General features: G+C 37.4%; 1 protein-coding gene across 5 annotated transcripts in view; it reads left to right on the forward strand.

The window, feature by feature from the left end:
* The first annotated feature begins 1791 nt into the window (after positions 1-1791).
* The window catches only part of atp8a1 (ATPase phospholipid transporting 8A1), a 166080-nt gene continuing 144347 nt past the window's right edge, over positions 1792-23524 (forward strand). For 4 of the 5 annotated variants that reach the window (XM_079839790.1, XM_079839792.1, XM_079839791.1 and 1 more), the window contains exon 1: positions 1834-2146. In XM_079839790.1, coding sequence (XP_079695916.1) covers positions 2098-2146 — 49 coding nt within the window. In that variant the 5' untranslated portion in view covers positions 1834-2097. Of the gene's footprint in view, positions 2147-23524 lie in introns of all 5 variants that reach the window. The other variant, XM_079839789.1, reaches the window with a different exon arrangement.

Raw genomic sequence — 23524 nt, forward strand, 5'->3', positions numbered from 1 at the left:
AGATTATTAAACTTTGACACGTTGCCATGGCAACAGTATTTGAAATTTCAGGAATCCATTTCATACGTCTCTATCTGTCATGTTTTCACATTATACTGATGAAGTTTGAAATAAATCGAATGAAAATAAGATGGTGATTCAAAGCATTTTTGAAAGTGACACACTTCCTGCTGCCAGTTGGTGGCGCTATAACTTTGACTCACAAAAGTCATATCCATGTGATCGGCCTCTTACAACGAACACACAGCTGAAGTTTCATCCAAACCAGTCAATGTTTGCACAAGTTAAAACACACTTCCTGTTTCCCTTTTCTCGCCATAAATTCGTTGCATCGCCACGGCCAGACTTTTCGAGATATCAAAAATCCGCTCGCAATTTAGCATCCTGGATATGTTCACTTAATGCTGACCGAGTTTGGCAATGATCGAAACAATGGCCTCGGAGGAGTATATTAAATTCCAGAGCATGCGTTTTCCGAACAACCCATAATAGCTCACTTCCTGTAGGGCTGACGCATAACTTAGAGCACGAAAGTTGTTCGGCCCGATGAGGTCTATATGTGTACCAAGTTTCAAACATGTACGTGCAAGTGTGTTTGATATATGGACCAAGTTTTCAGACCCCACTTTAGGGGGCGCTGTCGAGCCCCCCTGCCACGCCCGGGTACCAGCTTCAGCCCGGCTCTGATGGCCGCGCATTCCGACGCCTGTGCGAAGTTTCAAGAGTTTTCGAGCATGTTAAGTGCCCCAAAAGTACCCGAGAAGTCGAAAAAAAAAAAAAAAAAAAAAAAAAAAACAAAGAATAATCTGAGGAAGAACAATAGGGCTCTGCGCCCTTTCAGGGCTTGGGCCCTAAAAAAAGACTGATCTATTTATATCTGTCTGTGAATGAGAGAGCGCGTGTCTGTGTGTCTATTGAGAGGATGAGTCATTATTTAGAATGATATGTGCTCAAAGATAAAACCACCGCAAACATAATCAAAGAGGCAGGCATCTTGTCACTGTTGCTAGGCAACCTCAGGAGCAATAGACCCGAATCTGTGCAGGCGGGTGGATGTTGATTATTAGCCTGAGAGAAAGCCCAAAAACCTTTGAAAATAGGGCAAGAAATGTTATTATGTGTGGGTTAAAATTTCATAGATCTTATATTATTAATACAATATACTATCTGCAATAAAAGAACATCTATTGAGATAACACTACGGATGTGGATGCCTTATTCAGATATTTAGGCAGTTACATAATAAAGGCCTAAACATTTGAGTGGTGTTCTTCATTTATTAATTTTGTATTATTCATTTACCTAATCACAACAACAGCAATAATATCAAAACCAGTAGGCCTGAGGAACACCAAGAAACAGGAATGGAGATTTCTGCCCATCAACATGTGGCTTGTTGAGCGCAAACCCTCAGCATATCGGCAAACCCATAATGTTTTCCGGCTGAAGGGTAATATGGGAGGCAATTGCAGAGTCGTGATTGCTTCAGGGCCTAAAATAAAGAAATAGTGGGCTGTCATTGTCTCTGCAATCCCCCTTCGAAACAATGAGAGTAACTGCAGCAGGGAATCTCCTGAGGACCTTTCCACACTGAGATCATATTAGGGGACGGTATTTTTCTACCGTTTTTATTTAGCTTAGTACAAATCATACTCTGTATATACGGAGACCTGCTTTTATTTTGTATGCTAAAACTATCGTTTATGTAAGACATTTACGCTTTTCAGAGGGAGAACGACAAGCTTGCGCGCGTAATTTTGGACTCGACCCCCCTCTGCGCTCTTAGTTGGCACGGTCCAATTTGTGAAGCGGCAGAGCTCGCTCGCATTCAGTGTTTCAAGCGCTTATCGATTCTTGCTCATGCACTGGAGAGATTTCGCGTTCAGCTCCGCGCGCTGATGCTGGAGCGTGTCATCGAGTGCGGAACTGTCGCTGTTCATCAACAACAACATGAATCCCAACCCTAAATAAATGGTTGCCGGTCACGGGAGTGGGGGAAAGCTACTTTGGTGACGGTCATCGGCGCTTAAAATCCCTAGACGGGTGAAGAGAGAAACGCAACGCGGAGTTTTAAGCGTTCAGTTGACAGGTGGACCGATGCCGCCCGTTCAGAGAACTATGTCGGATCTTCGTTCCCGTGCTGAAGGTAAAACGCGTTTAGTGCGGATCTGTGTCAATCTGTACCTGTCATCTTGAGTTTCGAGACATGTGCACAATCTTTCTCGTGCTCGACAACTGTTGCGAGAGCACTTGCTGAAGATTGCATTGGGCTTCATTGACTGCTTCTTGGTTACAAATAAGTTCTTTCACAATTGCTTTCTAAGGCAGTGACAGCTTTTTGTGAATGTGAGATGCATAAATGCTCGCTTGGGACATTTACCCATATGGTTAATTTAATATTAGGACTGTGATCAGCTTTTATTATTTATTCACTTACGTTTTTGTTGACATCCTCCCTTCCTTAAAGTGATAGTTCACCCAAAAATGTAAATCTGTTATTAATTACCCTCATGTCGTTCCAAACACGTAAGACTTTCGTTCATCTTCGGAACACAAATTATGATCTTTTTGATGAAATCTGAAAGCTTTCTGTCCCTCCGTTGACAGCTACGCAACTATCACCTCGACGCTTCAAAAAGTTCTTAAATAGATCGTAAAACTTATCCATATAAATTGAGTGGTTTAGTCCAAATTTTCTGAAGAGACACGGTCACTTTACATGATGAACATATATTGAATTTGGGCTTTTATAAACATTCACAAACTCAGTTGTGGTAAACCGAAGCTCAAGCATGTTCGCTTGACTTGTGAGAACCAATAAGGTTCATTCTCGTGTGTCAAGCACGTTTGGTTGAGCTTCTGCTTATCTGAATCAAACAGGCCTTATTGAAGCTTCCACACATACTTACAAATACAACAAAAACCAAGTAACACAAATTTAAGAATACAGTTAATTTATTAATGTTTAAAAGTGAATTAAAGCCTCAATTAAATCTATTTGTCATATAAAGCGATCAAGTCTCTTCAGAAAATGTCATATGGATTAGTTTTACGATCTCTTTATGAACTTTTTCAAGTGTCAAAGTGGTAGTTGCGTAGCTGTCAACGGAGGGACAGAAAGCTCTCAGATTTCATCAAAAACATCTTCATTTTTGTTCTGAAGATGAACAAAAGTTTTACGGGTTTGGAACGACATGAGGGTGAGTGATTAATGACAGAATTTAAATTTTTGGGTGAACCATCCCTTTAATGTATAGGATGACGTAATGGCTAATGTGCAAGTAGTTCAGGAGGAGGGTGTGTGTGTGTGTAATTATAAAGTTATTATATTATGTAACCTTGTATTATTTGTGTTTTAGTCGGTTATAAGAAGTGGGCATGGACTTGTATGTAACTTGAGTTTATGTCAGATCAGTTGTGTGTTGCTTTGATGAACCATTTTCTTCCTGGTCCTGCTTTTCGCCAATGAAGATAATAATGCTCTCCTAGTCCATATAAGGCACATGTTCACAACATCAAATGTCACACCTTGGTCTTTAAATAGCTACAGGTGGTGGGGATTTTGGTTCTTGGTTCCTGTGTTTCGAATCTTTTGAAACCTTATCTGAAAGGATTCATCACAGTGATTCGTTTTTTTTTTCTTTTCTTTTTTTTTCTCGTGTGATCCTTTCCGCAGGTTACGTTATGCCAGTCGGTGGAGTCAAGCGATGCTTTTGTATCTTATGAGTGAATCACTTATTTATTCTCTCAACTGATTCATTACAAAAAACCAAGTCATTCACGAGCAACCTTCGTAATCATTATGAGTAAAATTGTAAAACCATCTAATCTAACTATATAAAAAAAACAATAAAATTTGTGTTGTATTAGTTTGTTCATTCACGAATGTAACATTCAGTGCCGATCCGAATCTTGTTAAGCTAAAAAAGACTCGTTCATTGATGAGGCGTGTTTGTGCAGTAAATCTAACCAATGAAATGCTCCTTCACAGCTCGCGCTCGAATTCTATTGGCTCGTGTTTTAGTCAGTCTTGCAAGGCAGGACAGCAGTCTCGCACTTCGAAAGGGAAAGACTGAAGTGAACGGAATATGAATCCGCATCAGCAAGTTGCTTGCTCCGATGTGCTTCAACTGCAGAATTTGGGTATGGCGGATACTTTCTCTTATGTATTTGTTTTTGAAGAATAGAGATGTTAATAGGTGTTTAAGGGCGATGCTCTTTGTCTGATGTATATTGATCAGGCTTCTTTCTGTCTCATGTTTGTCTCTCTGTACCCTGGATAAAATGTCATGCTTCCAGTGACCTCCCTTGTCAACAATTAGACCGTTCGCATGTATCTGAGTTTGATTTGCAGTCAAAAGGCTGACCAGAAATGGTGTTTACTGATAGCGTATTTAGACAATTTCACTTCCTTGTGCCACTGACTTGCTGATACTTAGGGAAAGAGTATATATGTTTTTGCAATGCATCCTGTTATGCTGTATAGACTTGTGTGATCGGTTTGAAGGGGATGGAATAGAGGCCATACACTTTACTTTAATAATTTAAGAGTCTCCAGCTAGGGCTGATTGCACTCTTTCACAAGTGCTAGTGAAAATACAGTCTGTAAGACTGTAACCCAGTCTCATAATTTTTCCCTTTGAAAAGTGGCTGGCAGGTTTTAACCTTGGTTTTGGAGCACGTCATGCCTCCTGCTGCCACATTTACCGTGTTTGAAAAGTATCCTGTTCGTCAGTGCAAGCACTTCCCAGCACAGAGCGATCAATAAGCCTGCATGTCCGATCAGGCCTGTGACCTACACTGTACCAGTTTGAATGAAATCAAAAGACGTGTTGTGAAATGCGTTGCTTTTTGCTGCTTGCACCGGTTTCACTTTCTCCACAGACCTTGCTGTGCGACACAATGTGTGCATGTTGTCTTTTTGTAATCACTGCAGTGCATCAGGCTAGCTCGTGGCAGAACTGGGCGGCACCTTGGCAGAACATCAGCCCAATCCGCTCATACCATGTCTAACAACTCCCAGTTTCACCCTCCCTCCTACTCCATATTCACCTCCTCCTCCTCAGCCTCCATGTGTCTCTTTGCTGTGGGTACGTCAGAGCTCTTGCCAGACCAGACTGGGGCTTTTGCCAAAGCAGCCTTATCTGTGTGGCGGTCGGTAAGCGGAGGTGGCACGATTCTCGGATTGGAGGCAAAGATCTCAGAGTGAAGCCCACACCGATGGGAGTGGGCAGGCCTGCTGGAGACCTCCAGAATTGTTTTTAATAGTCTGATCAAACTCCTTTCCAGAGAACTTTATGGTCCAGCCCACCCAGTATCTGCAATGCAGCTGCAAATGTTTTTCCCTCTAGTTTGACAAAACAGGCTTTTTAAAGGTGAAGTATTTAGCTAATCTAGCAACACCAAATTCAATTGGCAAAATTATTACCACTATATAAAAAAAAAATCTCATCTTCCATTAATTGAACGAACAGAGAGCCTCATACATTACCTTACTTATGTCATCCTGTTTTAACATGGGATACACGTATAATCCTTAATAAAAAAAAAAATTTTTTCCAGGTAATGAACGATATAAACATTGACAGCCAATCAGAATCGGTGTAGACGCTAATATAGTTATCTTTATAGTTATCGTCCTTGGTGTAAACGGGCCTTTAGAAGAAATGGCAACATGGAAATACCCTGTATACGTGTGTGTGTGTGTGTGTGTGTGTGTGTGTATACAGGGTAATGAGACCAGACACCAACCCTCTACGCACACCTTGGCAATAGAATCACCATTGGCTAGTCATTTTTTTTGTTTACTTGCCAGACTGATATAGCTACTATTTTATATATAATTATTAGTGCTGTCAAACGATTAATTGCGATTGATTTAAATCGCATCCAAAATAAAAGTTTGTGTTTACATTATATGTGTGTTACTGTAATATTACTGTGTAATTATTATGTATAATTTAAATACACACTTTTTTAAATACAAAAATGTGTTATATTTATATCTAAAATGTGAATATAATAAATTATATAAATAAATATAAAATATATACATGCAAATATTTCTTAAATATAAACATGAATGTGTGTGCATTTTATATATAATAATTATACACAGTACACATACATATATTATAAAAACATGAACTTTTGTTTGGGAGGTGATTAATCGCAATTGATCATTTGACAGCACTAATACATATATATGATTCCATCAAGCATTATATTATGTTATTGTTTTATTGCAGTAGTAATGCTGAGCCGTGTTACATCCTTGTCATGTCTCATCTCCTGATTGTATCTCTAACTGTATTTCAGAGTAATGTTATTGGAAAAACTACATTGGCATGCACATTCTCACACACACACACACACACACACACACTCAACCTGTTAAAAAAAGCACCTGGGATTGTTCCGATTGTTATTGGCGTCACTTTATACGGGCCAGCAGTCATGCATCCCACTCTTATAAAACAGAGAAGTGCGTTTTAGGATCCCGAAGCCTCTTTAACTACAATATTTTACCATTAAGCACCCATCCTTCAAAAGCATTGAATGCTTTTTTTTTTCTTGCTTGTATTACTTTTTTTTTTTACTGCTGCAGAAATGACGCACTTTACTTTTTTTCTTTTTTTTTTAATGATGCAAACATATGAAACGCGTTCAAACACAGGGTCTTTAGGCTGTGTTCATCATTTGTGCAGATAATGGCTGTAGAGTTGGTGTCAGACAGTCACATCTTCTGTGCCCCGCAGACAGAGCATGTTTCACAATGCTGCTGCTGGTTTGCTATTTTTAACCCTGACACATTTGAAGATGGATGTGTCAGATCTGTCAGTACCTCTAATGATCCCTCATCCAAGAGGCCTGAAATAGCCACAGAGTATTGACAATTTACACTTTCAAAGTAATGAAGCAGTGGCTGTCACCATATTTGAAATAGCCACATACTGTGATGATCACTGACTTTATTGGTTTGTCGTCTCAAATGTAATGGCCACGCAAATCATTATGGAGGATGCCGTGTTAAGTTTTTGTTAGCCACAGATGTGTTGGTGCTGTGTGATAAACTGTGATGTAATGGAGAAGTTGAAGTCACAATTAAACTATGCACTTTGCCAATCAATGCGTGTTAACCATTACCGCCTACCGTGCTTTGTCATTAGTTTTAATTAGAAAAGCTTGCTGTTCTTTTCTCAGCAGTTAAAACGTTTGCAACTTTGATCAAGCCATGTGTAGTTAGTCTTTCTGAATAATATAGACATTTACTAACTCGGGAGAAACGTGCATTCAATACTTGAAGGGAGCACGTTCACCCACGGTAGTATATGTATACGATAGAATATTGTGTATACAATGTGTTGTTTTGGACCCCATTGACTTCTGTATAGGCAAAAAAACCCACACTGTTAAAAATGGGTTGTAATTTTACAGGAAATTCCTGGCAACTAGTTGCCGTAAATTTACAGCAAATAAGATACAGGATTTTTACTGTTTTTCTTTTAAATTACTGTATTTATACAGCAATGCTACTGTACTGTAGTAAAATGCTATAATTTATAATTTATTAATAATTTCCTGTAAATTTACTGCAACTCAGTTGCCAGGAATTTCCTGTAATTTTACAGGACAGAATACAAATAAAATATCCCTGTTATTTGTAAATATTACAATAAAATACTGTAATTTTCCGGCTTCCGCAATTAACAACAAAACAATGGCATCTTTTCTTTGTTTTATTGACACACTATGCAACAACACATTACACACTTATAAAAGTATCCACATTTTTTTTCTTCTTCATACAAACAAAATTACAGTCTCATGGGAGAATCTAGTTCACTTCCAGATGTCCAGAGAGCCTATCATCAGGGGGGACCTAACGCTAATGTCACGGAAATATACCAAATGAAACAAACAGCACAAATCCATAGACTTATAAAATACCAGACTGATCTCATGAAATGGCGTATGTATGACACGCCAATTCGTATGCCATTTTGGCGTGCTATCAAGACGCATAATTGTTTTTTAGCGTGTTTATTAACGCCGTTTCATTCTATCCCCCTACACTGCCCCTACCCCTAAACCTACCCATCACACACACACACACACACTGCCCCTAAACCTACCCATCACAAGAAACATTCTGCATTTTTACATTAAAAAAAAACATAATTTAGTATTGTTGTAAGGTATGTTTGTGTGGGAAGAAGGAGGCGGGAACCGGCGAACAATACAACATACTTTAATAAAGTAAATGAACACAAAATGAAAGTAAAAGCGGCAGCCCCTCACGGACGACTGCCGCGCACATACATAAACAAACCGTAAACGAAATACAAATCATAATCCAGGCCTGGTCCTCTCTCGTCCTTCACTGCCATTGGCACGCAGCTGGCGATCATCATCACTAATGACCGCGGCCTCGTCCCGTTCTCACGGTCCCTCAGCCTCGCTGCTCGCCACAAGTATGTTTATAAATCCATTTACATTGTGGGGACACACACACACACACACACACACACACAATGGTTCGTTTCGGCGTAGACATGCACACGGAATCACACGGCGTAGACATACACGCGGATAGCTCAAAATGCGTACAGAAAACACGCCATTTAGCTTTAGAAAGTGGCGTGTATGTTTACGCAAAGTCATGATGTCATGTTGAAAATACATTTCAGGTTACGTACCTGAGATGTTCCACCTTCCAAAAATGGTTGAATACTTCCGGTACCGTTGGCCGCGTAATTTCAAAATTCAAACAGCAGCGATCCCACAATGCTATGCGGTGGCTGTAAAATAACGCTTCTACAGTGTAGTTACAATAATATCACAGGACTGACCAAAAATTTCCCATCATGCATTTGCATTTACAGTAAAACCGTGAATACAATACGTTGTTGTAAAAGCTATTGTAAAAATTACATCAATTGCTAACTGTGCACCCTTTAAAATATATTTTTGACGTTTATTTATTTGGCATTTTCCTGTGCTTATTCTGTGGAATGGATATAAATATGCTAAACCCATTTATTGGCAGCTGAACCTAAATTTGATGAAATTTTTAACAAACATGCAAATCTGCAGAGCATTCAGCGTAATTCTGCAGGAACTGATTATGCTGCACTAAGATCAAATGTTTGGCCATGTGGTGTTTAAAATATTTTATAATTTTTAGTGATTTACTAGGTTACATTTTGGATGTTCAATAATTGAATTGAAGAGTCATTTGGGATAATGTGCGTGCATGTGTGTGGACAATCCTGTCTATTGTTTTTTATGAATGGATCGTACACATGGTGCATGGAAAATGCTTCATCATTCATGAATCTGTCCTGCCTTGTCTCTTCCTCTCTCTTTACTGATCACCATGTTAATCCTTCATTTTCCCGCCCCTCCTCCCTTCCCTCAGACAGTCCTAGTTAGTTTCAGCTCAGCCTCAAGGGAACTGAGTGAGTGGGGAGAGGGATTCTGGGTCTTAATCATTATTCAGACGCCTTGCTCTTGCTGGTCTAGGATGGATATGCAAGTTGGTTCTTCATTTCTGCTCAAGTTAATTTGGCTGTTGGTGCTCATAAACAGCGGGATGTAGTCATGATCTGCTCTCTGTTCATAGAGCAGTTAAATTCTCTCAAGACGAGAATGTGGCTTCATAAATATACATGTATAGCATGTCCTATTAAATATTAATCCAGTAGATGAATGATGCAGATGATGGGAGATGCCTTATTTGAATCGGTCATATGGATTTATTAATGTTATTCATGATGGAAGCATGCAGGCACATGCACTTTGTCAACCATCCACATGACATTTTAACCTATTCATCCGCACATATCGAGCAGAATACATCCAGACAGATTTGGTAATGCACATGGCTGGGCCAAATGTCGCTCGAATGTCCTTATTACACCCTTCCTGTTTCTTGGGAAAACAAATTACAGTCTCTTTAACTAATTAAGCAGCCCTCAGCATCTTAGTGTCCTCTACTCCGATTTACTTTAAGCCAGGTCACTTTTCCAGGGGAACCCCGTCCCGGTATTACCTGGCATTAACTACGCGCTTCAGCCCCCTCCTGCAAACCAAATGGCTGATGGAGCTGGAGCAGCTTAAGTGGTTGTCTTACTGTTCTGGTGAAATATACATGAGCAACAGTGTTTCAATACTTTTTTTGCTTGGTGTCATCAGCATCTGTCCTGCTGCTCACTGGTCTTTTGACTATACAGCAGCAGACCAGATGATTAAAGGCTTCATTATGCAAGTCCAATGTGCCTAAGGCCACGTACACACTAGCTCAATATAGCTGTTACTCCTCTTCTGGGTGCTAACCTGAATGAGTTATTTAGGGGAGTGATGACCACATTCTACAACTGAAATCGCAGAGTTTAAATTATTAACAGTGTTATAGACGCTACTGTTCAAAGGTTTGAGTCAGTATGATATATATTTATTTAATAACTTTTATTTGTGCTTTTATTCAGCAAAAATGTATTTAAATTGATAAAAGTGACCATAAAGACTTTTGCATCAAATATAGCCTACACTCTAAAAACGTTTACTATGATTTACTCATTTTTTTTGGGTGAAACATTTTTACACTAAGAAAACTGAGTAAATCTTAAAGCGGTGTAATCAATTACATGCCACGTATAAGTTGAACAAATGCAAGTAAAAAAATTAAGTAGATCTGAGTAACTACATTTGGCACATTTACAAATAAAATTGAGTAGAAAAAATTGAAGGGAAAACATTTAAAAACCAATATTTATGAGTAATATGAACTGTTTTTATTCATAGTAATATTAACTCTTATAGTATAACTTTAATATGAACTTTAATTTCCTCTAAACCTTTGTAAAATACTCCACACAACCACACGTATACATGACATTGGCCTTTATTGTCGATGAGTAATATGAGCAATACAGCATATATTACAGTTTTGACATGTTTACAATATTGGCAACATTTAAACTCATGTAACAAACATTTTAGAAGTAAAAATTAAACATTTAAAAGTAATTCAAGTGTAATCAACCTGTCTGTCATCCCATTTCCACTGTATCAGCGCTGTTTCTCAAGCCTGAGATTGACTCGCGGTCTGCGGGTGGACTTTGAACGTTTCATTCCTGCGTTTCACTCGTAGCTCAAAGATGCTGCAACGCGCCTGACTCCATAACCTGCCAATAAACAAAAAGTGCACAGTTTTAAGAACATTTTATCATCCAAATTAATTATATTCATTATCTTAAGGAATAAAGTCGTGTGTTTGGCTTCAAAGACAGATGCCACACCCTTCGGGTGTGGTCATTAAAAATCCCAGGATGTCCTTCGATAAAGAGTAGGGGTGTAACCCCGGCATCCTGGCCAAATTTGCCCATTGGCCCCTCTCCATCATGGCCTCCTAATCATCCCCATATACAGATTGGCTTCATCACTCTGTCTCCTCTCCACCAATCAGCTGGTGTGTGGTGGGCGTTCTGGCGCAATATGGCTGCCGTCGCATCATCCAGGTGGATGCTGCACATTGGTGGTGGTTGAGGAGAATCCCCCTTCTATATGTAAAGCGCTTTGAGTGCCTAGAAAAGCGCTATATAAATGTAACAAATTATTATAAATTATTATTATTTTAGGTGACTCACATTGCGTCCCTGTATGTTGTTTTGCATTAAATAAAATTATTTTAAGCACAGTAATGATTTTATAGATGAAATAAAACACACAAACCTGAATTTCACAGAGGAAATGTTCCAATTCTGCGACGCTGAGAAGAACGAACTCCTCTGGATACTGAAGAGAATTCAAACAGCAGCGCTCACTCAACCGTCGAGCCGTCATCACGTAAAGGGGCGGGGGAGGGGTGCAGTGTTATAATCAAGTAAACTTACTCCATTTCTTCAGTGTGTGTTAAAGATTAATAATCTTGATTTTAATTAAGTAATATTTGTGGTTCTTGAAACAGATCGATTTAATTCTCCTTTCTCAAATATTTTGATGGAAATTTCACAAATATATTAAGCAAATATATTAATTATAAATAATTGGTTATTCGAAAACCTAAATTATTTTAGTGAAAAACTTAAATATAACTGTAAATTTGAGACAAAATTAACTGTTGGATTTTTAGTCAATTATTTTGGTATGTTCAACTCAAAACATCAAGTAAATGATATTTAGAGATTTTATTAAGTTAATAAAGTTAACTATTACTGTGATATTTACTAAGCCACTGAATTATTTCTTTAGAGTGTATATCTTTCAAATTAAAGTTCTTTTTTAACTTTCTATTCATCAAAGAATACTGAAAGAAAATGTGTTAGACATGTTTCTTGAGCCATCACAAGAATAAATTACATTATAAAAATATATATATACATTTTAAGTTGTAATCATGTTTCACAATATAACTTTTTTTTAATGTGTTAGTATTTTTGATCAAATAAATGCAGCCTTAAATGACTGAAAGGCTATACACATTATGTTTGAAAAACATTTGAATGAAATCTTTCTGACCCCAAACTTTTGAGCAGTGGTGATTTTTCCGGATATTTTTGTCAAAATATAAAACCGATTAACTGGCATCTGTGTCTCTTATATAAAGCTAAAAATATTGGTACATTGTCAACCATTGTAATTTCGATTAACTCCTGTATTTAAAGGGCATATTGCAGGTTAGAGACCCCAGTGAGGCAATGTATAGAAAAATAATGTAGGAACTAGATTTTTGGAGTCGTTTTTGTGAGCATTTTACTTCCGCATCTAAAAATGCCAAAACCGGAAGTGACGTAACGGGAGGGATTGCGGTAAATTTCAACGATAGGAAAACAATGGGTCGCAATGACAATATTCATTAATGTTGAAATTGATTCACATAAAAAAACGGCAAAGAAGCATCGCGTGTGGATGTTTATTCATTTAATATCATGCTTTACATGAGTAGTTTGACTCCATCATATCGCCGGGATGATAATCCTGCGGTCTAAAGTGAACACTGTACACACCACCGCGTCTTTCGAAACAGATGCAGAAGTAAAGAGACCATGCAGGTTTTTCTAACTTTTTTTTTTTAGTAAACCTGTGGACTCAATGTCCTCACAGGCTGGATAATAATTTACCATGACAATGATAAATTGAAATAGAAAAACTACAGAAAATACACAGACTCGTACTGAATACCAACCTATTCTGCACTGAGCCAACGCAGAGCCCGGCAAAAGACTCTCCCTCTCGTGACGTAATATGACACAATGTTGGGGAAAAAAAAGCGTTTTATACAAACAGCCAGCGAACCGGCCACTTTAGCCTATCTACTAAATTTGTGCTCTTATGTCTTTTTAAAACATATTAAATCAGGCATTACCTTTTTCCTATGGTATTTATTTTCATACAAGGTTGTATATTAATTTTGTATTTACTTTTTTTTTTTTTTTTTACCTGCAATATGCCCTTTAAAAGAGATCGTCTCCCTCATAACTGTGTAGTGTGCCACATTTCTGCAAGGCACTTTCAGAGAGTTAATGATGAAAGGCTCGGTCAAAAATGTAATATATTCTAAGTAATTACATTGCAAATCATTCAAAGGATATTTAGGGACACACCAAACCGACACCACAGAACTAGTGCTGATGAACGCGGACTTGAACACACAGAGAGAACTACAGCCGACTGTCAATGTCAACTAGTATGTGCGTTCTGCGCCTGCGTGTAAATGAGACAACTCTATTTCTGGAGATATATTCTTCTATAACTGTCATTCATAAAAGGGAAACCGACACTGCAGAAACACAAACCGTAAACAGCAGTGGATGCTTAACCTTTTGAATATCAATCCTGCTGATCACTTTCCACTCTGCTCATGTCAATGTTAAAATATTCACCCAGGAACATAAAATGACGTAAAATTTAGAACAGCCTTCTATCTGTACCGTTTTGACTTATTTGCTCGCTGTTTTGCTATTATTTTTGTTCGCTAAGCTGCACAGCCAATCAGAGTACTCTCTCTCTCACGACCCTGATTCTACACGGCAAAAACGAAGTCGGCCGACACTCAAAAACAGTTTTATTACTTTTACGCGACAGGAGTCCAATCAAGCCACACGTTTATCTGTCAAATCTTTATTAACTGACAGCAGCGTTTATATCTGGGTGGAAAGCATGCGGTTGTGAGTCCTGAAAATGACTGAACTGTGTGTGTGAATGTAACCATATAAAGGATTCAAATACAGGACTGACCACAGACTTGATTTTCTTCTTATTATTGAAAAAACAGACTTTGTATAAAATAAGCCAGTCGTCAGCGTTCTGGGATGTCACATTACAGTAATCATAGGCCGGCATTGTAGTTCTTTACTGGGGGAAAAAACCCGTCAATGCAGGTGTTCTGGGTCTATTTGTGATCTAGAAGCCCAATTTCACAGCCTGTTACAAAAGCCTCTGAGACTCCAGTGATTGAAAACAGACGATTTTCAGCCCATCACCCTTGAGGACTTAATCAATACATGCTGCCTTGCACTGAACTACCAACATCAAGCCATGGATTTGCTGTTTTTCTCTCTCATGTCGGTGTGTTTATGTGCAGGATCAGACATGGCCTCGTGTCATTCATTTCAACAGATGCCGCCTCGCCCCCCTGTCAGTTCCCCGGCCTGCCAGGATATGTCTTTTTTTACGCCTTGAGTGATTAGAGCGCCAAACGGGTCATGTATGGTAATGGCATTCTCTGTTGTTTCTGTCATAATGCCACTGCATCCATTTAATATCACTGGTGTTGACAGCGACGCCTCAGTAATCCTTCAAAAGTCAAACCCCCTCTCAACAAACACACAAACAAAGTCAAAGCTGCGAAATCAGAAGAGAGGCCAGAAGCAATATGGGAGACGCATTGTGAATGTATGGAAGACACATTGTGAATGTATGGAATGATGTATTGAGTCATTTTTATAGGTTGCTATTTGAGGTTGATGGTGGTCAGGCCTGCAAGAGAAACTTAGATAGCAGCATGCAATGATTACAGGGGATGTGTGCATTAATAATTATAAATACAAGATCAACTGTCTGAGGTGGATTAATAAACTTAAACAAATCCTATAGACAATAACCAATGTGGTTACAATATTGTGCATTCAAAATACATTCAAAATATACATTGTTATTCAAGTCAGATAGAATACTTTTTATTTTTCTCATTTTTGAAGGATTAGGAGTTCATTGTTATTACTTTGAAAATAGATATGACCAGATTTTACAGTGTTGGCCAAAATTATTAGAACACCTGTTCTGAAAATATTTACTTTGTTTTGCCTCCAAAACATTATTTCCTAATGTTCATGAAACATGCAGATGGATGCTCTGACCATCAAATATCAGATGAAGGGAGTCATACTGTTTTAATACACTTAACTTTTTAATATTTGGTATGCAATTACAGCAGCACATCTCTCTGGCATAGTGTCAATATATTTCCTCTGAGAACTTTAACACTGATGTTATCCCATGCCTTCTCCAACTGAAGCCAAAGGATTTCCTTTGAATGTACAATAGATCTGTCCAGTTTATTTTCCAACTCGCCCCAAATGTGCCCGATGGGGACTTTGAGGGGGGCAGTCCATCATTTTCAATGTTCCAGCATATTTCTATCTCTGACTTTTTAGATATTTCATTTGTTTTATGGGTATTGTAATGGTCAATTCAACAAAAACAACTGAACCTCTTAAATATGCCAAGTGTTCTAATAATTTTGGCCACCACTGTATATACGAGATGCGAATGAGACATTCAAGAATCATTCATATTTAGTGAAAGGGGAATAAAAAACAGTTTGGATTTTGTGTAAGCATTTCATGAGTGTAAAAGAATGTCTCTGTCTCTTTTTTTTTTATTATATTAGACAACGTTTTATTCAGAAAATGTATTAATGGCCATTTTTAAAAAGTTTCTCCTGGAATAATTTTAGAATTTCTATCAAATATTAAGTTGAAAGATTCTATGTAATTGTTATTATCACTGCTTTTGTTATTGGTATACATGTCTGATTTTGTATATTGATTTACAAAAGTGTTAAATAATTGGAAATGTGTTATCATGAAACAATATCATGATTGCCATTATGAATATAGCCATTGTTGCTGATAAGGTGTTTAATCATAAATAAATAAATAAAAATTTTGAAGGTTAGAAGGCCTTCTAACTTTTTTCTTGTATGGTAAAGATTCACTTTTTATTGTATGGTAAAGAGGATATTAAGCAAACCCCCTTTGTGTCCATGTAAGGAATGAATAGGTTATTATTTTTAGGCAAACTATTCCTTGAAGAATGTGCAGTAGTGAAAAAATAATTTGTCTGCTTCAGACAGCTTTGATCTCATCCCCTGTTGCTCTCCCCATCATTTCCTACTATCCTGATCAATAAAACAGGCAAAAAACATTCAGCAATATAGACTATAGACAGCTGATTTTTTATTTATTTTTTTCAGGCTGAACTACTATAATTTTTGGGTGAAATGTGTCTTTCATTTCATGATATTCACTTTTTATATATTCATCCGTGTATCAAATACAAATTACTGTTTTCAGTAATGTTGTCATGTGGCACATGTGTGCCAATATCTAAATTCAAGAGTTTTGAAATTCTTCATGACAGAATGTCAAAATAAGGCATTGCCGTCAGGAAGTGATGCTATCAACATGTCTCTTTTTCGGAGGGAAATGTCTCTGTGTGCCAAAGGAAGAGTGACACACATTTTGTCTCCCTTTTGCTATCTTTCTTTCCCACTGCATTCGGCCAGTCTCTAACACGCACAAATAGTATTCAGGCCATATCAGAGAGTGCCAAGTCAAGAATAGGGCCTCTGTGCCCCTCTTCCTCCAGCGGGCACCCCTCTGGTTTGTGTGACCCCTGTGCCATTGTTCTGGCTGCCTGTCTGTTGGCTGACACAAGCAATAATCCTGAAATCTGGCCTCCCTCCAACCTCATTACAGCTCTTGCCACCATTGATCCTGCCCCCAGAGGCTTTCCCTCTGGTGACACTTCCCTCTCGCTCTCTCTTTTAACTCACTCTTTCTTTTCCTTCCCATCGGCTTCCTTTTTCACTTGCTATTACTCTCTTTGTCTTTCACAGTTTATGTCATCTCTCTCTCTCCTTCTCCTGTTGTTTCTCCTTCCTTTTCTTTCAGAGAGAGGTGACTCTCAGTCGGCCCACCTGTTCTCATTCCCTCTTCCCCTTGGTTATACTCATGGCAACCATAGGCTGTGACCTCCAAAGCAGACCTGTTGGCTGATGTAGGGCTGGATGATGTATTGAATATACATGAGAATATTCACCGTGATGTTGTTGGCGCTGTGCAGCATTGCTAATATTGTGACACTCACAGTATTAAATTTAAACTTTTATTTGGACATTATTTTTCCTAAAGATTTTAGTTATCCTTTCATATGTTGCAACTCATAGGTTTAAGTTTCATAGTATCTGATTTAACCATTAGAAGCAAAAATGGTTTTGCGTTTCAGTTCTGTTTTTATTTTCTTTGAACAGTTCAAACTGTTTGTTTCAATGAATCAATTACAACTTGTTATGCATTATCACTGACATTCCCTTTTATATATATATATATATATATATATATATATATATATATATATATATATATAAACATTTATTTCACAATTTATATGGTGCATATAAATACTTACAATTAGTTAGTATTACAATTTAAAATAAGTTTTCTATTTTAATATACTTTTAAAATATAATTTATTTCTGTGATGCAAAGCTGAATTTTCATCAGCCATTATTATTCCCGTCTTCAGTTTCACAAATATATATACTTTTGATACTTTTTTCAGGATTCGTTGACTGGAAAGTAAAAAATAGGATATTTTTCAAAAATAGGAAAACATTTCTAACAATATAAATCTCTATCATTTTTTTATCAATTATTTTCTTTAAAAAAACTGGAAAAAAGTGTATTTTGTTACACATTTCTAAATTTCTAAATAAATGCAGGTTTTTAAACATTTTATCACAGAGTATCACAGGTTATATAAAAAATATAAGTAGCACAAGTTTTTCCAACATTGATAATATCAGCATATTAGAATGATTTATGAAGGATTATGTGACACTGAAGACTATAGACTAAATCACCATTTTAGAGCAAATACATAATGTATGTTACATTATTTATATATATATATATATATATATATATACACATACATACATACATACATACATACATACATACATACATACATACATACATACATACATACATACATACATACATACATACATACATACATACATACATACATACATACATACGTACGTACGCATCAGGTACATTCTGAAAAATATTGAGATATAATACTTTAGCAGTAATTATTACTATTAATGGAAAAGAAGAAAAATATAGGTAGTGAGAATATCAAGCTCAAAATGCAGATCTGATTAGTGGTAGAGGGTGGCATGGAAAACAAGGAAATTCAGTAAAACAAGGAGAAATGGCTAAACAGGAAGCTTGTTCTTGTGTGTTTGTTGGCGTCTGTGTAGCCGAGGCGTGACTAGCCTGCAGTTAATGAAATTAGTGCAGAGGGAGGCAGAGCGCCGACGAGGGAATACTACGAGAAGATCACGTAGAGAAATGTGTGTCAGACACTGAGCCGGAGCGTCACTGTCTCTAGAGGGAAAGAGATGTGAAATGGAAGGAGCAGGATACAATGAAAGACACTCTGTCTCTGCACTGTGAAGTCCAAGATTACTTTAGATATCAGGAATCTCCTCCTGAGTAAGGGTTTCCACAAAAAGATTTTGATTCTGCTCCGTTATGATTACTATGCAGTATTATTAATACATGCACAGAAAATTGCGTTGTTTTTTTCCCCAGCATGCCTGTCATATTGTTTTGTATTGTAATACTCAAGCAATACATTGTATTGTGCTTGCAGCTTTACAGCCAAGTGGGCTGATTCTCTCTCCTATAATGCCCTCTTATATTTAGATATTGGCCTGTGCATTTGCTCTGCAATGGCTTGAAAGAGTTCATAGGAACCTGTCGTTTGGACCATAGAGCTTTTTGCTCAAAATCTATAACCATAAGCAATTTTAAAGGATTAGTTCACTTCAAAATGAAAATTCCCTGATAATTTACTCACCCCCATGCCATCCAAGATGTTCACATCTGTCTTTCTTCAGTGGAAAATAAATTAAGTTTTTTTTTTTAAGAAAACATTTCAGGATTTTTCTCCACACAATGGACTTCAATGGCAACCAAAATGTTGAAGGTCCAAATCAATGCAGTTTCAAAGGGCTCAGCACAAGTAATAGGGTCTTATCTAGAAACCATCTGTCATTTTCTATTAAAAAAATAAAAATATATATACTTTTTAACCTGAATTGCTCATCTTGCGCTCTGAAAGGTCACGGTAGACGTAGGCCGAAGTACCGCCCCGTGTTTACAAAGCGCACATGCGAAGACTAATACAAACATCCTTTAGCAAAAAAAGGGTTAAACAATGATGTCGGAAGAATTTTTTTTTTGTACAGGGCGTTTACATTAGTCTTCACATGTTCGCTTAAGGCGGTACTTCCGCCTACGTCTAGCCAGCGTGACCTTTTCGACATGATTGTGAAATCCCTGGTGCTCCGCAGAGCAGCGCAAGATGAGCAATTTAGGTTAAAAAGTATATAAGTGTTTATTTTTTCTTGAAAATGACAGATGGTTTTGCTAGATAAGACCCTATTCCTCAGCTGGGAAGCCCTTTGAAACTGCATTGATTTGGACCTTCAACATTTTGGTTGCCATTGAAGTCCATTATGTGAAGAGAAATCCTGAATTGTTTTCCTCAAAAACATAGTTTCTTTTCGACTGAAGAAAGAAAGACATGAACATCTTGGATGAGATGGGGGGGGGTGAGTAAATTATCAGAATTTTTATTTTAAAGTGAACTAATCCTTTAAGGAGTGTAAAGTTGTTTAAAATGATCACTGGTTTCCTCTGGGTTATTTATTTAATTATTTTCTTGGATGCAATACAGCAAAACACGGTAAGAGCAAGTTTTACCTACGTTTGTTTTCTACTAAAACCCAACTAAGACTTGCAACAACATTTTTGGTTGAGGACAAACAAATAGTTGAATATAAGTTTTGAATCGATTGCGTTAAACAGTTTAAAGGGATGCATGCAAAAATCGAACACAGTGCATTACAGTCATTGCAATGTTCACAATGTTGCATAATTGTATGTATTTGACTAAGTCAATGCATATATAACCTGATTATTCAAAGTTGTCCATCCCTAGTAGCGTACATGGTGTAGTTAACTTCTTCTGAAACTAGCTTTAGCTTACCAATCTATTCCCAGTTCAAAGTAGCTTCCTTGACATTGATTACATTTGTAGAAAAAAATTTAAGATTGCACTGACTTCTTGCTCCATTGAAGTCATAGCGTTCTCTTTTTTTTCCTCCATTTTCTTTTAGCAAGAGGAGGGCTTTATGGTTCTTATAATAACGGCTGAGTTTGGGCTCATTTAGGTTAATTTTAGTGGTGTCTCCATGACATCATTGTCCTTTTACTGCATTCTCCAGTTTGTTTCTCAGTAGGGGTGTGAAATACAGAGTCACTGCATCAGTCACTGTCTTCTAACTCTGAGCGTACGACCCTCCTTTCTTCCAGCTCCCACTGCAGTCATTAATTATACAAGACTTTGTCCTTAATGTGGTAGTGCATTGGATCAGATGGGAAGCCCTCTTAATCTGCAGACTTACTATGTTTTTGGATTTCCAGGCAAAGAGGTTAAAGAATCCACTGTAAATTCACCCTGATCCTCCATTTAAAAAAACAAAAAAAAAACAGGAGGGAACAAACCCTGATGTCCAAATTTCCTTTGACAAGACAACTTGTCCATCAAATTAAAGTGAGTAAAATGAACCCTGGACGTTTAAAATGGCATACCAACATACTTAATTCCTGCAAGAAATAGTATAATAGGCAAAATATGCACATTTTCTATTTGTGTAGAATAGCCAGATGACAAGTTTTATTGATGTCACTCATGTGCAGCAATGTTTGAAATTTTACTCATGGAATAATGCTTACCGTTTCATTTTCTGGTTCATGTGAGTGGGTGGATTTTCTCAAATGGTTTGTTCATTTTAATTGCACTACCATTCAACAGGTTAGTGTCTTAAGTTTTTTTTTGTAATGTTTTACATTCATCGGTTTAAAAATACCACTAATGTGAAATATTATAATTTAAAATACATGTTTTCGATTTTAAAATATTTTAAAATGTAATATGCTCAAGAAACATTTCTTTTTATTATCAATCTTTTAAACCATTTGGCTGATTTTAATATTTTGTGGAAACCATGTAGATTTTTTTCCGGATTCTTTAATGAATAGAAAGTTCAAAAGTACATTTTAAGATAGAAATCTTTTGTAACAATGTAATTGTTTTTACTGTCACTTTTGATCAATTTAATGCATTTTTGCCGAATAGAAGTATCGTTTCTTTGATAAATAAAAAAACATACTGACCCCTAACTTTTGAGTTTAGTGCTCAAAAAGTTCTGTGCTGATTCATTGCTTAGGCACCTTTATAAACACTACTGTCATGTTAATAAAAAGCTACTTAAATGTCCTTGTTACGAATTATCCTGGCTTAATCTAAGCCCTGTCTGTGAAACCGGGCCTTAGTCTCTACCGTCTAGTTGAAGCAAATATACTTTTTTAATTGTCCTTTGCATAGCGCTTCATCTTTTGTATCATGAGATTTCAAGAAAACGGAGCGCCCATATAGCTACAATAAACTTTATGGCCTGGTTTCACAGAAAGGGCTTAGATTAAGGCAGGATTAGTCCTTAGTTTAATTAGGAAATTTAAGTAGCTTGTATAAACGTGCCTTTGAATTTTTTTTTACTGGTGTTCATCTTTCACATGGGGTGGCCGGGGGGTGGCCAAGGCTACTTTAGGGGGTCCATAGACCATGAAAGAATATCACTCCACCACTGATCTTTAGACAAAGCAATGGCATGACATATCTTAAAATATGTCAGGGCAAGTTGCTTTCAGTTAAAACCGCTCAAACATGCAGTTTAGTCTGGGACTAGGCTTAAACCATACCTGTGAAATCGGGGGTCACAGACAAAATATATCTCTCATTCGCTGGTCAAAAACCTTGTACCTCCATTTGAGCTTGATTTTCTTAAATAACATTTTATTAAAAATTATGATGACGTTCAAGTGTCTGACGAGCTATATAAAGCCACTATACCAACTTCAACGACAGCGATTTAATTTAATACAAGGTTTCTGCCCGACAGCAAATGTAAATTTGTTTTATCATCACCAACAAGTTACAACATCATATAGCTACCTATTTGACTATATTGTGTTGACTTAAGCTCAAGTTTCACATTACATGTTAGTACTACTTGTAATATAATAACTCGTTTTAATATGCCATTTGAATGTTTGTGAAATTGTTATATTTTTATATAGTGGTGGTGTGCAATGGGATTTTTTTACTTACCAAAACCGTGCCTGGCCAAAAAAGAAAAACATTTAAGGTGGTTACACTTAATTAGCATCTATGTGCTATTTCTTAGTAGTGCTGTAAAAAAAAAAAAAAAAATCGAAGTTATTGCATTTTAACTACATTCAGTTATGAATAGCTTGTTAAGCTACAGCAACCCAACACTTTATAAGTGCTCCTTTTAGTATCTTTTTTTTTTTGCATGATGTGGGTTCATTTGATCATCATTTATTTTCAGGAAAGAAGGGCATTTGCCCCCAGCATGCCGTTGTCGTGCCCTTCGTCTCACCTCTGGTTCCTGCTGTCGCATTTGCCCGGGCCAGCTGTCTCTGCTCATGTTCAGGTTGGGTCATGACCCCGGCCGCTCTGCCCGAGTCAAGAGATGACAAACATTTCCAGCTTCTACGTTTCCTCTGCACTGCATAAGCTTTCAGTGTTCTGTCTAAGCAAACAAGGGTGGTGATTGAGGCATAGTTTTGCTAAAATGATTGGACCTAATTCATGCCCCTGCAGCACCCCACAGCTTGTTTACTACTCACCTCAACAAGAATAGACTGTAAAACGGGAAGCACTTAAAGCCCAGGACACACCAAGCCGACGATCGGCCGTTTTTGAGCATTGACCGACTTAGTTTTTCCGGTGTGTTCCACACCGTTGGCTCTAGTCGGACACCGTCTGGGTTTTTTGGGCCGATTCATCATGTCGAATCGGCGTCAGGCCTTCGGTGAGAGAGAGAACTCTTGGCTGTTCAGCTTAGTGAACGAGAATAAGAGCAAAACACAGAGCAAAAAATGGTACAGACAGAAGGTTGTTCAAATTTTACGTCATCTTACCGAGTGTTCCTGGCCGAATATTTTAATATTAACATGACTGGAGTGGAATAAAGAACATGATCAGCAGGATTATATTCAAAAAGGTAAGCGCGCGCTGATTTGTTTACGGTTTTAGTATCTGCAGCGTGGAGCGTTGGTTTCCCATTTGA

The sequence above is a fragment of the Gobio gobio genome (assembly GCF_949357685.1).
Source record: "Gobio gobio genome assembly, chromosome: 16".
NCBI classification, from domain to species: Eukaryota; Metazoa; Chordata; class Actinopteri; order Cypriniformes; family Gobionidae; genus Gobio; species Gobio gobio.